Below are 18959 nucleotides of genomic sequence, written 5' to 3'. Positions count from 1 at the left end.
TCTGCACTGTATACGCTGTATATTTTTTCAGTTGCCACTTTAGTGTTATTGCCTTGTTTCAATTCCTAAAGCATTACATGTCGAATATGCACTTTTTACTATTCATTTCAGTGGTTAAGAAAAACGGTTAAATGTAACATTGACTGCATAAAAAAGTTAATAGAAGACTAACTGAATCCTCATCTATGTAGTGATATTGAAAATCCGTTTGTTTCGGTGACTTATAGTTGGTAAATACGAAAAATAGATTCTACATAAGCCGCATCGGAAGTTACTTATGACTCGACCTAATTAAATTAAACTAAACTAAAATAAAACTAAATAAAACTAAAATACTAAGTATAAACTAAAATAAAACTAAATAAAACTAAAATACTAAGTATAAACTAAAATAAAGCTAAATAAAACTAAAATACTAAGTTTTAACTAAAATAAAACTGAAATACTAAGTTTAAACTAAAATAAAACTAAAATACTAAGTTTTAACTAAAATAAAACTAAAATACTAAGTTTTAACTAAAATAAAATTAAATAAAACTAAAATACTAAGTTTAAACTAAAATAAAACTAAAATACTAAGTTTAAACTAAAATAAAACTAAAATACTAAGTTTTAATTAAAATAAAACTAAAATACTAAGTTTTAACTAAAATAATACTAAATAAAACTAAATTACTAAGTATTAATACTAAAATATTTAATAATAAAACTAAATAAAAAATACTAAAATACTAATCAAACTAAAAACTAAATAAACCTAAATAAAACTAAAACTAAACAATTTGTTATTATTATATGATACTACGACATTATTATAATATATGGGATATATGTATTTTCATTTCAAAAAGTTTCATAACCAAAACGGAAGTTATACTTTCGTTTGATTATTTTCCTCTATTCGTGATTGATATATGGGGGGAGGGAAACATTATTATGTTATTATTAAGGTTTAATAATCGTAAAAGTATCATCGATTTAAATTTCTTTATATTCTTCCTTTTCTCTCCTTTTTTCTTTTTCTTTTTTCTTTTTTTTTTTTCTTTCTTTTATTTCTTCCGTGAATTTGGCTTTCTTTCATTCTAAGCAAAAGTAAAAGTTCTCTCCTATCTCTTTTCCGTTCTTTTTTTTTTCCTCTTTCTTTTTTTTTCTCCTTGAACGTCACGAATGACATTTCAATGGTAAATCGACATCATCGATATAAACATAGAAGGATGATTTCACTCATAATTTGAAACCCGTTAAAAGATACCGTTGTTGGTATGAAAATATATTCAACATTTACAATTTTTTACGAAATATTTTTTTTTCTTTTCAACGAGTATCGTAAAATAAATAAAAAAAACATTAACGTTCGATAATATATATTTTTTTTTAATTTTATTTAATTGTTTTTTTGACTAGTATGGATCTTAGAAAATATTTCAATAAATTAACGTTCGATGATTATTTTATTTTTATTGATTTATTTATTTGTTTTTTTGACTAGCATGGATCTTAGAAAATATTTAAATATATTAATGTCCAATAATATTTTTATTTTTATTAATTCAGTTGTTTTTTTGACTAGTATGGATCTTAGAAAATATTTAAATAAATTAACGTTCAATAATATTTTTTTATTAATTCTATTTAGTTGTTTTTTTGACTAGCATGGATCTTAGAAAATATTTCAATAAATTAACGTTCAAAAATATATTTTTTTATTAATTCTAATTAGTTGTTTTTTTGACTAGCATGGATCTTAGAAAATATTTCAATAAATTAACGTTCAATAATATATTTATTTTTATTGATTTATTTAGTTGTTTTTTTTTTGACTAGTATATAAATCTTCGAAAATTTTAAATGGACCAGAAAAATAATGTCGCTATTTAACCTCAAAATTCAAACAAATAAATTTTTCAAACAAATTTTTATTATTAATTAATAATTAAATTAATTAATCACATTATCAACAACCTTCTTCTATCTGGTATGCAAATTTTGAATATCGTAAAAATAAAAATCAACAATCAATTTTTTGATTAAAAATATTAGAAACAATTTGACATGCGTAGTAACGACCATTACTTTACAGTCCCTCTAATATTTAAATAAATCCTAATTAATATAAAAATGAAACAAACAAGTAATTAAATAGGATGAACCCAAAAAGATACCACATTGATATATGTGTGTGTGTGTATTTGTTTAAAAATAAGAAAAAAAATAGATGTTAAAGAATGGAACAATGGTGTTTCATCCTCATTAACATAATACGAAAGCAACCCTATTAACCTTTCAAGCTGGTTCCTGGTATTCTTGAAGAGAACCAGATTTTATATTTCAAGGTCTACACTCTCATCCTTGGTGAATGTTTCAAATGTTAAAAAACAACCTAAGCGAATATATTTATTTTGCTGTTTATTTATGCAGACAACGTTAGGGAGGTTGGTCCTTTGTTTTTATTAAACATTCCTTTTCTTCTTTCTTCACAATATATTTTTACATAAATACAAATTATCATTTTGATTTAATTTAATACATGAGTCATTGAAAAATTGAGAAATTAAATTTTTTCATAAATATAATTTATCATTTTTCATTTAATTTAATACATGAGTCATTGAACAATTGAGATATTAAATTTGTATTGTGTTTGATTTATTTCATTTGATCAAAAAAAGTATGGTAAACAAAACCAAAAATAATTACAGTACTTTCAATAATATAATTTTAGAACTTTCATCTTTGTGATATTTGAAAAAGATAGAATTTGAATTTTATAAAATATTATCTTTAAAAAATAATCAAAAAGAATATTATTTATTTAATTAAAATTAACACACACAGACAGAAAAAAAAATCAGAAAATATCTAAAAATGTATAATAATAATAATTACGTGGTTATTTTGTGTATAATAAAAATATATTTAACATAATAAAAATATTAATATAATACAAAATATATATAATATACATAAAATACAAATTTATTAAATTTAATACATGATTCATTGAAAAATTGAGATATTAAATTTGTATTGTGTTTGATTTATTTCATTTGATCAAAAAAAAGTATGGAAAACAAAACCAACAATAATTACAGTACTTTCAATAATATAATTTTAGAACTTTCATCTTTGTGATATTTGAAAAAGATAGAATTTAAATTTTATAAAATATTATCTTTAAAAAATAATCAAAAAGAATATTATTTATTTAATTAAAATTAACACACACAGACAGAAAAAAAAAATCAGAAAATATCTAAAAATGTATAATAATAATAATTACGTGGTTATTTTGTGTATAATAAAAATAGATTTAACATAATATATAAAAATATTAATATAATAAAAATATAATATAATAACATACTAAATGAGGTATATTGTTTAATGTTGTTTATATTGTTTTTATATTGTTAATATAAATATCTAATATTATATTAGGGCATAATTAGAATTAAGTATATTGTCAAGGGAAACGAACATGTAGGGGGGCCTTCGGGGTAAACACCCTAAAGGGGTATACCTGGAAAATAAACTTCTTCTTCTTCTTCTATAATATAATAACAAAATATATAATATAATAAATATAAAATATGAAACAAAATATAAATAATAAAAAAATATCAATATAAACTTCTTAAGTTTACTTTTAGTTTATTTTATTAAGGTTTCTCAAAATAATAACTAATATAATAAATTATTTAGTTAATTTTTCTATTCATTCTCTCTTCTCTATTTTATTATGAACAAAATATTCTAAGAAAGGAAAATAATTTTGTAAAAATAAAATTCATTCATACAACCTTCCCCACTTTCTTTTCTAAAACGAAACTAAAAAACGATAGTTAAACATTTAACGAATCACATTTCACAGTGATATTATTCTTGATACACTGTATATAAGTAAAATCGAGTTTATATCTATATTGCTAAAAGAAGAAGGGCGGGGAAGCGGGGGGAGGAGGGGGGTAAGTGGAAGGATAAATCCAACAACGTGCTTCGCCCAGTTCGCTCACTTTTACTTTCCATGGAATTCACCTCTCATAGCCGGACTCTCGTTCTCTTTAATAGGAAATTAATCAAACGAATTGTGTTACTAATTAAATTCTATGCTATTTTGTTTTTTATTTCTTTTTTATATCACCAATAGATTGATGATTAATGTTAAAAAAAAAAAAAGATAAAAAATGTTTAATTGTAAGAAATAACAAAGTTACAGAGAGATATCTTATACAGATACACACATGTGATAATTATATAAGTATTTTATAATAATAGTTATTCATATAAATATAATTATCTTGATAAATATTTAAATATTATTTTTTTTTTTTTATAGAATTTTAAAATATTTGAAATATTTGAAATATTCCTTGATACATATAAAAGCATATTCACACACATTAATTTTTTAACATATATACATATATACATATGTAATTTTAATATTTTTTTATTATGTTGAATTATATTTTTATTATATTTATATTTTTGTATTTTTATTATATTATATTTTGGTATTTTTATTATATTAATATTTTTATATTTAATTAAATTATATTTTTATTATATTACATATTTTTTAATTATATTATATTTTAATTATATCAAAAATAAATTTGTATTATATTGTATATATTTTTATTATATTATATTTTAATTATATTATATATTTTTTTAGTATATTATATTTTTATTTTATTAATATTTTTGTATTTTTATTATACTATATTTTAATTATTATTATATTATATTTTAATTATAATTATATTATATTTTAATTATATTATATATATTTTTATTATATTATATTTTTATTATATTATATTTTAATTATATTATATATTTTTTTAGTATATTATATTTTTATTTTATTAATATTTTTATATTTTTATTATACTATATTTTAATTATTATTATATTATATTTTAATTATAATTATATTATATTTTAATTATATTATATATATTTTTATTGTACATAAAATATCCACGTAATTATACATTTCCTTAACATATTTTTCTATACAAATATTTCATTTCAATCAAATGTAGAAATAAATAAATAAATGAAACAAACACATACGATTTTAATTAGGCATAATGATAGCTGACACAAATCCTACAGATATAATAAAAAAAAAAAAAATAATAAAAAAATAAATATCAATAAAAGGTGATGGTATTAAACCTATCTTTTTCTTTTTAAAAAAATAAGAGAAAGAGAGAAAGAAGAAAAGAGAAAGAAAAAGAAAAAGAAAAAGATAATATGATTCGAAAGGTCAGCCACTGACCGTCCTCGTACACGTTGGAGAAGTTATTTACATTTTTCATTTCTTCTATCCTTGTTTTTATCCCCTTTTCTTTTACCATTCCTTCATCTTTATTTTCTCTACTCTTTTTCCTCCCCCACCCTCTCAGACCTTTCTAATTTACCATTCGTGGTCGAACTTTTGGTCCCAAGATAAGTCAAACGACGACGCACCTTTTTCCTTTCACGCATTCCTCTACAAATGGGATGCTCGCATTGCTATATATAGGTGCTTTCAATATATTATATATATATATATACCTATCTACTTGCGAAGGTCACTAAGATGTCGTGGAGAAATTTGAAGGTCATAGTTAAACCTCCACTTTAACTACACCGAATGCAATTTATCGATTATGTGCATTTCTTTTTCATTTTCTTTTTCTTCTACTTTTTCTTCTTCGTTAAAGGTAATTTTCTTTCTTTTTTTACTTTTACTTTTTATTTTTTTATTTTATTTGATCAATATAATAATTAGTTGATCCTAATTGTAACGAGAATTCATTATTTTTATTAATAGATTTTAAAATGGAAAATCAAATTAATTATATTATGAATAAAATTAAATTTTATTAAATAGATAATAATTATTTTGATTAATAAAATGAATATAATTTAATGTTTTATAATATGATTTTGATTTGTGATTTAAAGAATTTGTTTTAGATAAATTTGGATTAAATTTAATAAATAATATAATAATTTTTATAATATCTATAATATTTATAATATAATATGTTTAATATATAATATATTATAATATAATTAATATATAAAATAATATTATAATATATATTAATATATATATTTATATATAATATAAATATTAATTTTTAATTAAATAATAAATTAATTTAATATTTATAAAATTAATTTATATATATATATATATTTAGTAATGATTATATTAATTAATAATATTATATATATATATATATATATATATATATATATATATATATATATATATATATATATATTTATAATATTTGTGTGATTTAAGGTATTTCTTTTAGATAAATTTTAGTTGCATTTAAAATAAATAATAATAATTTTTTTTTTTGCAATAAATATAAAAATATTTTATAATATAATTTTGATATGTGATTGAAAGAATTGGTTTTGCAAATTAAATTTTAATTATTATTATTTTTTTTTTTTTTAATGCAATGAAATATAAAAATGTTCGATAATATTATTCTGATTTATGATTTAAGAAATGAGTTTTACATAAAATTTTGTTTCTTTTATTTTGTTAATATAAATCTCAATCTTAAACTACGCACAATCCAAGATAATTGATTACCAAATACGCAAAATGTTGTCGAAAGGTAAACCTCTCAAAAATCTCGAGTACGGAGAGAACCAGAATTATACCGTTGCGCAAAATGACTTTCTCGTTCTAATCAATGTTACCTCGCAAGAGGGAACTGTTTTTTTTTTCTTTTCTTTTTTTTTTTCTTTTTTTTTTTTTTAGCTTTGCGTTCCTTGCACATCGTACCTCTCTGTGGAGGAAAACCTGCCAAGCCCCGGAAATATGATATCGCAACCAAGCTAACTTAGGTTACCTCTCTCTTTCTCTTTTGTGATCCCTTTTTTTGATATCTTTTAACGATTACACATCGATCAAGAGGAATTATCTTTCTTATTTTATTTTTCTAAAATTATAAATGATCGTGTGATTTTAAAAAGTGTCAAGTGTATTCGAAAGAATAAGCTAAAAAAAAAAAAATACTAACTTTCTTCTTTAACTTTCCAATTAGCCAAGAATTCGATTTCGATGAAATTTTCTAATAATATTTTGGAGAAAACACAAAATATCAATTTAAATTTGAATAATACAATATTTTTTTTACTTTTATATATACATATATACATATATATAATTTTAATTCAATATATATATATATTAAATATAATAATATTATATTTAATTACATTTGTTTTTTATTATATTTAATTTTATAGTAATATTATATTTAATTATATATATTTATTTTTTATTATATTTAATATTATAATAATATTATATTTAATATAATATTAAATATAATATATTTAAATATGTATATATATATATATATATATATATATATATATATATATATATATTCTATAAAGTTTTTATAAAATAAAAATAATAATATCAAATTAAATTAATTAAATAATATATTTTACTTTTTTTTAAGTAAATTTATAATTTTTATTATAAATTACATTTATATTTATATAAATATGAATTAACTTAAAATATTAAATTTCATTATATTTATATAAATTTAACAAATTATAATTTAAATAAAATTCAACTAAACAAATGTCTCGCTAAAAAAAAAAAAAACCAAAAGAGGGGAGTTTAAAAATTAATTTACAGTTCGTATAATTCCCTATTATTAATCTTAACGTTAATATTTATAATTATTTTTGAATTATCCATTTATTAAGGTAATAATTGTTCAAAATGGTTTACATTAGATTAGAAGAAAATTCAATTATAATTATAATTATAATTATAATTATAATTTTGCGTATATAAAGCAAAAAAGTAGGGAGAAGATAGAGAGAAAGAGAGAGAGAGAGAGAGAGAGAGAGAGAGAGAGATCGTTACATGCTGTTTGATTTTGCAATCGAATAGCCACAGAGAGGTGGTCCACGTTCCTTCGCTCCTTCTTTGCTTTTAACCACGCGCATTCGTGTCTCTTGGTGGCAACAACTTAAAAGCTGTTAGTGCAACTTTGAACGAGTCCGAATAGCATTGGGACAGCTCGAATAACCGGTAAATTTCCCCACCAATGATGATTTAACAACAAGCCGGTCGCGAACGTTAACGCTAAACGTTAAAATCTACATTTATTTAAAATACAAATAAACATACCATAGATCAATAAACAAAAATGAAAAGAAGAAAAATCTAAACCCATTTCGAAATGTATTTCGAATAATATCAAGAATATTTTCTTCTTTTTGTTAGAATTCATTTTGTTCAAAGTTTTCTCTCGAAGATAATTGATTTATGTCATCGATAGTGGGTTTGCATTTGCATTTTGAACAATTCCGTTCTCAGAGACTACTCTTAACCAATTATTTAAAACAATTTAAAACTATGAGAAAGTATTGCGTTAACCAGTGTGAGGTTATTTGTTTTGTTGTTGAATTATTTTTCACAATGTTTACGATTTAATTAGAAAATAATTACGTGAATGGATTATACTTAAAAAACAAAAAAAAAATAATACGTAATTCAAATTCTAATCGATCTTTGATAAAACGTTCATTAATGAAATACTTGAAAAAAATTCATGTATACAAATAAATAAATAAATAAATAAATACGTTCTTATTATAAAAGAGAAATTGTAGAAATCATCTGAATACAAAAAGCGTATACATTATAGTCGGTGATAATCCTCCATTAACTACTCGTTTCTTAAAGCATAATTATGAAATTTATGTCGAGTGAGAGAAATAAAACGAGACGAGAGATTCTAGTAAAACAGAATAGTACAAAACATAACAGAAACAAAATAAAAAAAAAAGGATTTTACGATAGAACGTAAATTGTATTTCACTATCGTGTGCATGTTTCACGCTTTAAAACGTTCTCCTTTTATGCTCGTAAATGAAGAACAAATGGATGTTCCCCATAAGAAAACAAAATCATATATATTTTTTTTTATTTAATAAAAAAAAATGTTTATTTTGTACTCTTACCCAATCCATTTTTGTCTTCTTAAAAATAACAATTTATTGTCTGGTTTTTGTTTGTTTGTTTCTTTTCAAAAAACTAAGCTCGAGCACATTGTTTGTTGTACAAATGTGCAACTTTCTTTCTCTAATTGATTTATTTATATATAATTATTAATTTATTTGATTTTTTTTCTGGACGAGCACACAACACGCGACCTTGTTAATGGTCGATGACACCGAAGGACACATAAATACGTGAGTGAATAAAAATATTCGCGACCACCGTTCTCCAGGACGAAGAACGTACAACTGACGGAGGTCTTCTTACGATCGGTTGGAAGGTAGACGAGTCCAGAAGAGGAGAAGTCACTGTTACTTTCATGGGCCGTCTCCACCTCCAACCATAACTATCACCTTCGATATACACAAGGGGGGTCCACAAGGGGCCCCACGAACACCACCACCATTTTCATTCCATCGGCATCGAGGATCCCTTCTTCTTCTTGCTTGCTCCTTCTGTACCTTCTCAACTGGTAGAGGTGAAAGGAAGATATTTTATTTTCTTATTATCTTCTCTTTTTTGTCATGAATATTTATCTTCGTTGTTTTTCTAGATCCAGTTATCATATTATCCATTCATTTTGTTTGTCAAAATTAAATATAATCAATATTACTATTTTTTAGATTAAATATATATATCTGTCATTTCAAATATATTTACAAATGAAAATGAGAACAAACGAATGATTTACATTTCAATATATTCAGGAATGTGTTCAATGTAATATCTGTAACGATAGAATGATCATTGAAACTGTTTCAAACGTGGGTTTGAATTACCGTTTATCATGCTACCTGAACACGTTAAACTCGTATAAGAAGAACAAAAAAAACTAGGGTGTCGTAAAACCTAAATACATCGAATTATTCCAGCTCATTACGATTGCCAAGTAGTAAATAGAATGAAAAAAAAAACATGTGTGCATATAACACAAGAGTTAGAAGTGAAATCTTCAAATAAACAAGTTTCGAGGATAATTTATTATATAATATTATTATTGTAATATTATTTCTACTTTTAATTTGTAATTATTTATTTAATTATTAATTTAATTATATAAAAATTCGCGCCTGTTCATATGCAACCCTCCAGACACACTTTGAAAATGTTGCTTGCGAGCGACATCTACTGGAACGGAATTTTTTTCCAGTCAAAACTGTTTATACACGTATGTATGACGGGTTGCCTATCTTTCGGGCAGAAAAAAATTCCGTCCCAACAGATGACGCTCGCAAGCAACATTTTCAAAGTGTGTCTGGAGGATTGCATACGAACAGGCGCTCATTTTTATAATAATTACAAAGAATTAATTTAATTTATGCATATTTTTAGAATAATATTTATTATTTTATATGAAATAAAAATAAACAAATCATGTGTGTGCAGATCACACGTGTTAAAAGTGAAACCTTCAAAAAACTAACATAAGTATCGAGAGAATGAGACGAATTCTTATTTAGTATTAAGGTCGTTTCTTTCCTCCACAACATCGTCCGTTTCCTTTCCCCACCACATCACCACGTTTCATTTTTTCAAATCACACCCATTCTAAAGAAGTTTTCACTTCGAAAAGAAAAGAGAGAGGTAATTCGTGAGACACTGTACTTCTGTCTTGTTAGAAACTACATCTTGAATTGTTTTCGTGTTAAGTGAGAGAAAGAAAAGTTCCATATAAACGTGAGACGAAGGTCAATGTAGAATTTGTCGTGGTTCGAAAACCGTATTAACTTTCTTTTTGAATCATTGCCAAAACGATAGTAAAACGTGTCAAATGTATGATCGTAAAGGCCATTACTCTCCTTTTTTTTTCATTAAAAATTTAAATCATTTATAATGATATCAATAAATATTATATATAATTATTTCATTTCTATCTATAAAATAATTAATATATATATAGTCGACTATTTAAAAAATTAATATTTACTATACATTATAAATATTACAACATATATACAAATTTCATATATCAATGAAATAGAATAAAATAATTTATTCAACTTCTTCTTCTTCTAATCCAACCGTTTCAGGATTCAAGACTGATTTTTTACTCTTTTTTATCACGCTCTCTGTAATAATTTACAAATATATATTTTATTAGTAAATATTTTGATATAGTGATCATATAATTTGATATTAAAAATGTATAGTATATACCTTCGTGAAAATGTTTAGCAGTTCTTTTTCTAATTTCTTCAATGCCCTCTTCCTTTTGAGCCCATTCTAATACTAATCTTCTGCCGTACAAATGAGTACTCTGACATAATGCTTGAAATGCTCTCTAAATTGATACAATAATTATATTTCTTTTAAATTCAAAAAGTATTATAATAATAAATTTATGATTGCATACAATTTAATAATTCATTACCTTTGCTTCGCTTCTCGTGTAATATTCAACGAAACCAAATCCTCTATGTTTTTCAGCGCCTATCAATTTTTTTGGTAATCTTACAGCTTTCAATTCACCAAATGCTCTGTAAATATAAAGTAACAAATTAGATTATCTAAAATACACCAAAAAGAAATCTATATATATATATATATATATAATAAAATATAAATACGCACTTAAATAATTCTGCAATTTCTTGGACTGTCGCCTGGAATGGTACATTTCTAACTAAAATTTTGGTTCCCGTTTGTGGTGTTACTTTGGATGATTTTTTTGCAGTTTTAACATCGCTCCTATAAATAAGTTTAATAAAATTATAATCAAAGTATACTATTCATATACACATATATATTTTTAATAACAATATAAACATACGCGAGTGTTCTCTCAGATCTTTTTAATTCCAAAGTTTTACCATCGAGTACTGTCATTTGTAATGTTTTTAAAGCACGATTTGCATCGTGTTGATATTTATATCTAACAAAACCATAACCCATGGACAATTTTCCACCAGGATTTGATAAATCTTTTTTAGTCGCTATCATTGCGTAATGAATGGGACCACATTTAGCAAAATACTGAAAAATTACAATTATATACATACAATTATATATTAATTATTATTACAATTATATAAACAAGTATATAATAATAAATACAATTATATATAATATATATATTTTGATATACGTTTATGAAAGAAAGAAAATAAATTTAATATAAAGTACCTCTTTCAATGCACTTTCGGTAGTCGAGAAGTTAATATTTTTAACAAAAATAGTTGTTTCTGGTTCAGGTTCTTCGTCGTCTTCCTCCATTTCTTTATTTTCTTCATTCGAATGTTTTTCATTTGACTTATCTTTGTCTACATTGTTCATTTCTACAGATGCCACAGTGTCCGGCAATTTATTTTGAACGTTATGTTTATTTTTATTTTTATTCGATTCGCTAAGTTTTTTCGTAAAACTATTATCCGGCGCCCATTCCAGATAAAGTGGTAAATGTTTGAATTTAGTATATGCTAATTTTGTAAATGCTTTGCGTGCTTCTGAAGGTTCTAAAAATTCCACCAAGGCTGGAAAATGAGACAAATTTACAAATGAATATTTTTTTCTTTTTATATCTCACGTGTAATATTATTTTATTGATTTATAATATTATACTAAACCTGTTATTCCTGATGGTGGCATAACAACTCTTCCAAGTTCTCCATGTTTAGAAAACATGTTATAGATTTCCTTAGATACTGTACCAGCTGGTAAATTTTTAACCAGTATAACATTCTTCGATCGTGTTTCTGAAGGCTAATAATACATATATAAATTATAATAAATATAATTATTATTTCAATAAAATGTTTCATTTAGATAATTTATATATATTTGTATTTACTTGATTAAATGCGTCCAAAGAAACTTCGTTTTCTTCCAAAAACTTTTTGGTCTCCTGTACTAATTGTGTTTCACCCAATGCTAATTTAACGGCAGTACTCATACCTTTTGAATCATCTTCCAATACCTTTAATATTAAATGACATATATAAACGTAAAAAAAAATTGTTAGAAAAAGAATTTTTCAATATAATATAAAATGTTCATACGTGTTCTTTAGTCGTGTTGTATGTTGCAGCTATTGCTTCAGCAATAGCATTTTGTCCCAAAAATAATGTATTCCAATTGTGAGATGAATTTGCAGTCATTTTATTTTGTATTTCTTTCTTCTGTTTGTAAGGTAAATTTTCTATATGAAAAAGAAAAGGAACATTGAAACAATGAACATTTCAAATCTTTTTCAATTTTCAAAATTATATTATATTTCAAAAAAAATCTACCTAAATCAACGTGATCCAATATAGAAGATTTTGCTTTGCCTGGAAGCAAATGTAACATTCTACCATTTAAGATAGAACCATCCAATTCAGTATAAGCTTTGATAGCATGTTCAGGCATTAAAAACGTTATTGTACCAAAACCTTTTGGTTTTCTGGTAGTCCGATCCACGGGTAAATTAACTTCGGTTAAGGGGCCTAATGAAATTAATGTTATATTAAGCAACATCTAAAGATATTATCATAGATGATAAAAAGAAAAAATATTCAATTTACCATATTTTTCAAATAGTTGCCTGATGTCATCCTCTGTTGTCGTATAAGTCAGATTTCGTATAAACATTCTTCCAGATTCTGCTATACTTTCTTCATTTTTTAATGACTCCTCTTGTTTTTTCCATTTAACATTAGAGTTGTTAGTTTCTGTATTGTTATCTTCTTTAATTTCTAAATGTTCTTCGTATTTCGTTAAAAATATCTGTTTACCTTCTAAAAAATCAAAATAAAAAAGCTAATAAATTTGTTTTCGTAAAAGAAAAATTCATGAAATTTCTTCTCACAGTATTCTTACCAAAAAAACTTTTATTTTTTAATAAAGCCTTTCTCATTTGCTGTTCAGATTTAAATCCAACATAAGCTATCCCTTTGATTTTTGGTGGTACGCGTATAGATTTTGGTTTTAAAGGATGAAAAAATTGTTTGATGTGTTTCTTTTTATGGTTGTATCCTAATCCTCGTAATTTTACTGTAAAAAACTTGACAGGACCATGCTTTGATGCAGATACTTCTTTCTTCTCAATAGTTTGTGTTTTTTTCTTTAAAGCTTCCATATACTATTCAATATAAAATAATGATTATATTATACAAATTAATCAAATAAAATATATAAAAGTTACTTTTTTAATTAACAACTTACTTCTAAATCTGATATAACTTTATTAGCAATCTTTTCCTTCTCATCTTTTTCTTCTTTCATTTCTTTATCTTCTTCTTTATCTCCTTCATCATTTTTATGAGCAGAATCATTTTTCTCATCATTTTCTTGATCTCCTTGGTTCGCTATAGTTTCGATTACAGCATCATTTATCCAATTTTTCTTTGAATCTGCTACAGCATGACTTTCAAGAAATTCCATGAACAATGGATCATCTTTATGCTACATTTAAATGAAAATTATATTATTCATATCTTCTATGATAAAATAGTATCATTTAGAAATATCATAATAAGACTCGTACCTTTGCAATGGCTTCTTTAACCTCTGCAGATTGTTCTTCCTTATTTTTCTTCTTTTTCTTTTTTGCTTCTTTAGGAGTTTCATTTTCATTATTGTTCTCTGCTTTACCATCTTTATCATTTTTGGTTTTATCATGTAATTGTTTATAAGAAGAACTATCCGGTGCATATTTACTCCATGATTTTGGTTTTGATGGATCACCTGATTTCAATTTTGTTAATAAATTATTTTTCTTTCATTAACTTTTCTATTTATAATAATATTTTTAATTCAATTACCTAAATCAGCACACACATCCACAGATATTCTAAAAGTATCTATGCAAGTTTTATCAAAATATTCTTTAGCTTTTAATGCTTCTTCTTCAGTTTTGAATCCAATAAAACCAAAATGCCTGAACTTTCCATCTTTTGTATATTTCAATTGTACATCGGTAACTATACCTTTTTCACTAAACAATTCTTTCAATTTAGGTTCAGTAACCTATTGATATAAAAAAAGAAACTTTTAAAAATAATTATACATTTATTTGAATAAAATCTAATTAAAATTACTTACACTCTTAGGTAAATTTTTTACAATTAATCGAGACATAATTAATTATTTAATATTAATTCACGCACTGTAAAAAATATTAACCAATCTACTGTATATCACTTGAAGCACATGTGCAATTTATGGTTATGTTTACATTCTTGATGCACTTTGCATTCCAATATGGCGGCTATAATTTGATTGGCTATACACTTGCCCGCGAAACGCAACAAATTTTAAAATGCATTATATGCACTTTATCAAATAAAACGCTTATATATTTAATTTTTGGTATTATCAGTATAATTAAATTGAATAAATTTCAATTTATGTTATATCTCGTTGATAAAAAATAATAGAAATATTTATTTTCACAGGAAACGTGAAATTCAATGAAATTTCTTAATGAAGTTAAACGAAACGACAAATGGAGGCGTTGCATGTACTATTCCATTCACTGACACACACACAGTGGCAGGATAATGTTCATTGCTCGATATGTGCAACGACGACGATGAGAATATAGAAGCATCGTAAGAGAAACACCTGTTGCTCGTATTCGTCGGAATAATGACCCATCTACTAAAAAATGTGACGAACAGTATTTGGCACGCGTTTTACGCGTTGCAAGGTGATACGCCTGATCTTGTCGCTAAATCTAAGTTGAAGGTGAGTCATGCTTGTTGTTTTTCTTTGTTGATATTGACTTTTTTATTTCATTTCTAACGACTTTTCGAAGCTAAAGTTTATGGGATTGTATTATTTTTCCATATTCGGGTGTGGCTACTTAATTCACATGATATTTTTATAAAAATATTTTCTTCGTTTATTGATTTCTTTTACGTTTAATTTTTGTCCTTTTTTTTCTTTTTTTCCATAGGTGTTAACAGCCAACATCGGTACGTTAATGGACTTATATGGTGTTGAAAAAGGTCTAGAACATTACCGTAGTACTCAGAGTCTCACTTTTGACCAATACATTTTTTATTTACAAAAGGAGGTATATAATCATTTGTTTATTTTTTTTTCTTACCATTATTTTATTCATATTATTTAATTAATTTATTGTTTTTTTTTAATGAATTATATTATAGGTTTTCTCATCTATTACCGATGCAACTTCAATACAAATACACAGGTCGTTGGAAGAAGGAATTGATGAAATATGTTGGTTGATTTGTAAAAGGATGTATTTAGAAAGATCACATCCAATATTTGAACCCAACAGTGTCTATCAATTGTTTAGAGTATTCTGTTTATTAGCTGAACCAGAATCAGATAACACGGATTTTCATATGGTTAGTACAATCACATAATGATTTATTATTATTCTTTTATTAAATTCTAAATAAATCTACTTTTTATTTAGATTGCAATGCATACAGATGAAGTTGCTCAAATTGCTTCTCATTTGGTAACGTCGTTAGGATTGCAATGGGATGCAGCAGATTTCTCAGCTTTATCAGCAGCTATTGGAACATTTAGGTATTTTGTATATGTGATATGAATTGTTTATCATTGTTAGATAAACTATTTTGAAAATTTTATTTATATATTTTTTGGAAGGTTTCCTACATTCCTGGCAGTTTTGGAATCCAAGTACAGCGGTGGAAGAACTTCAGATAACATAGCATTGACTGAAGCTATCGATGATCTTTATCAAATATATATAGAAAATGTGATTAAAAAGGTAAGATATTCATTGATATATGTTAAAAATATAATTTAAGAATAACATTTATCAGTTAACATATATTTTGACAGGGATATTTAATGAAGAAAGGTTTCTTGCTTCCAACATTGAAATATTTTTGGTTTGTTCTTCGTCCCGGTGAATTATTATATTTTAAAGATTCCCAACAAAGGGAACCATCGGGTTCAATAATATTGAGTACAAATTGTTGGGCCGATGCAATTACTACTGGTGGAAAACCTGACAGAAGATTCGTGCTAAGTACTCCTGAACATAGGGCTATCGAATTAGTTGCAGATGATCACAAAGGACGATTACAATGGTTGGCAGCACTACAAATCGCTATTCAACATTCTGGTGAAAAAATTGGTTATCAAAGAAGTTTAGCTAATCAAAGGAGATCTTTAAGACAAGTTAGTTATTAAAACAAACATTTGTTATTTTTTTTTATTCTATATGTGTATATTAATTTTGATAATAATAATTATTATTATTATTAGTCAATGAAACAAGAAAAAGAGAAAACAAGACTGGAATTGCAATTTGAAAGGCAAGCTAGAATTGCAGCTGAAATTCAAGCTAGAAAATTGGAAGCATTGTCGAAAGAGGAAGGAGCTAAGGTTCACGAATTGGAAGAAGCTAAATTAAAATTAGAAAATCTTTTGCAAGAGGAAAAGCAAGCATTGAGAGACGAAGAAATAGGTGACAAATATATACATCCCTGTGTTTTGTATTTCTTAATATTTTATTTTCTTTAAAAGTATTTATCAAATGTTCTTGTTATTTTTTGTAACACAGTTCGAAATCTTCAAGCGAGAGTTCTTAGAGAAGAATGGGAAAGAAGAGAACAATTAGAAAAATTACAACAAGAACAACAAGATTTATTAGAACTGGAAAAAATGAAAAGGTTGGAATTCGAACGTAAACAGCAAGAAAATGAACATCAATTACGAGGTACGCGTATCGTAAATTTTCATATTCATATATTTATTAAAAATTAAAGAATTTTTCTATAAACATTTATATTATATATTTGCAGATGCAGAAATGCGATTACAAATGTTGGAGGCTGAAAAACAAAGTTTAGATGCAGAACTTCGTGCAGCTCAACAAAAGGTTAAACGTGCGGAAGAGGCACAGATTTTATTGGAAGCGCAAATTGTTGTTACACGTCCGTTAAAGAGCGGTGAAAAAATTAGACGTACGCAAAGTTTTATACCAACTACGAAGGAGAGACCATTGTCCATGGAAAAGTTTGATCATAGATCGATGACCCTGCAAAATAATTGTTGATGATACATATATGTTATTACACACTGAATAAGCAATAGCAGGAGATGTTACTATTTCTATAATCGTCTGTATTAATTGAAGTGAAATTCTTTTACCGCAAAGATATAATTATGAAGAAAAAAAAAAAACATATTAAGATTATACACAACATTTTGATATATCTTTTATCAGGGTATTAACACTATAGTTCCTTACTCCAAACTCTTGCCGCGTTATTAAATTTAGCCAAAGTGCATAAGAATTTGTTTTAATATACATATATATATATATATATATATGATGATGACGATAATAATGATTTTAATATATATAATGAACTACTAATATAATAACGAACAAATAACAAATTAATTTTTCTTGTACATAAATATGAATTTTGTATAATGTTTTAGCGTCGTTAGCATAGCTAAGTTACAATAAGTATTAATTATTATGATATGCAGAATATTTAACACATAATATTGTTATTTAACTTTACATATAAAAATTGCGATATTTTTTTTAAGATCCATGTCGATATTTTTATAGCTATTTATATATATGGTTAAAATAATTTATATTCTTCCAACTTTATATATATAATATAACACTGACATATACTATATAATATATACATGCATGTGTGAATGCATTGGTGATGACAGAATTGATCAAACAAATTCAGAACTGTTATATTATTGCGAACGATACAGTAGTACAAGTTACGTATTTGCGTGTGTTTATCAGTACTGAAACATATCGTGCACACACACACAAACAAATCAGTTTTTATAAGTTTTTTCAATTTAACTAATATTTATAAGATACTAATATATTGTAACACAAGTATTATTTATACATCCAGACATTGTATTAGGACAAAAGATATATATTAATATATATATATATATATCCTTCGTATTTGATAAATATATGTTAAGTAAT

At 24.5% G+C, this 18959-nt stretch overlaps 2 protein-coding genes across 2 annotated transcripts; one reads left to right on the top strand and one right to left on the bottom strand.

Moving 5' to 3' along the window:
- Positions 1 to 10952: 10952 nt before the first annotated feature.
- LOC107074535 (putative RNA-binding protein 19) lies at positions 10953 to 15232 on the bottom strand. The gene is made up of 16 exons (XM_015336055.2): positions 15074 to 15232; positions 14794 to 14998; positions 14517 to 14716; positions 14195 to 14434; positions 13850 to 14111; positions 13555 to 13767; positions 13282 to 13476; positions 13051 to 13190; positions 12843 to 12968; positions 12619 to 12754; positions 12179 to 12525; positions 11826 to 12028; positions 11627 to 11743; positions 11427 to 11532; positions 11213 to 11336; positions 10953 to 11124 (listed from the first exon to the last, which is right to left on the bottom strand). The coding sequence occupies exons 1-16, from the start codon at positions 15107 to 15109 to the stop codon at positions 11048 to 11050; spliced, it is 2727 nt and encodes a 908-aa protein (XP_015191541.2). The 5' UTR covers positions 15110 to 15232; the 3' UTR covers positions 10953 to 11047.
- A 271-nt stretch (positions 15233 to 15503) lies between these two features.
- LOC107074531 (differentially expressed in FDCP 6 homolog) lies at positions 15504 to 18929 on the top strand. Its single transcript, XM_015336047.2, has 9 exons — positions 15504 to 15718; positions 15930 to 16049; positions 16144 to 16347; positions 16419 to 16534; positions 16616 to 16739; positions 16814 to 17155; positions 17243 to 17444; positions 17541 to 17696; positions 17782 to 18929. Exons 1-9 carry the CDS (start codon positions 15620 to 15622, stop codon positions 18033 to 18035), a joined length of 1617 nt encoding a protein of 538 aa, XP_015191533.1. The 5' UTR covers positions 15504 to 15619; the 3' UTR covers positions 18036 to 18929.
- The last annotated feature ends 30 nt before the right edge of the window (positions 18930 to 18959 follow it).

Source organism: Polistes dominula, unplaced genomic scaffold, assembly GCF_049000335.1.
Source record: "Polistes dominula isolate Pdom_NZ unplaced genomic scaffold, Pdom_raw_medaka contig_79, whole genome shotgun sequence".
Lineage (NCBI taxonomy): Eukaryota > Metazoa > Arthropoda > Insecta > Hymenoptera > Vespidae > Polistes > Polistes dominula.
The sequence above is the reverse complement of the archived record's forward strand: the minus strand, read 5'-3'. Positions and strand labels throughout refer to the sequence as shown.

What these genes read in the sequence shown, in the direction of transcription:
- LOC107074535 (XM_015336055.2), bottom strand. Translation starts at nt 15,109, where the DNA reads ATGTCTCGATTAATTGTAAAAAATTTACCTAAGAGT. An exon ending in GCAACTATTTGAAAAATATG is followed by an intron (nt 13,477 to 13,554) that starts GTAAATTGAATA and finishes TAATTTCATTAG; the next exon opens with GCCCCTTAACCGAAGTTAAT. An exon ending in CTTTGGACGCATTTAATCAA is followed by an intron (nt 12,755 to 12,842) that starts GTAAATACAAAT and finishes ATGTATTATTAG; the next exon opens with CCTTCAGAAACACGATCGAA.
- LOC107074531 (XM_015336047.2), top strand. Translation starts at nt 15,620, where the DNA reads ATGACCCATCTACTAAAAAATGTGACGAACAGTATTTGGCACGCGTTT. An exon ending in TCGCTAAATCTAAGTTGAAG is followed by an intron (nt 15,719 to 15,929) that starts GTGAGTCATGCT and finishes TTTTTTCCATAG; the next exon opens with GTGTTAACAGCCAACATCGG. An exon ending in GCAGCTATTGGAACATTTAG is followed by an intron (nt 16,535 to 16,615) that starts GTATTTTGTATA and finishes ATTTTTTGGAAG; the next exon opens with GTTTCCTACATTCCTGGCAG.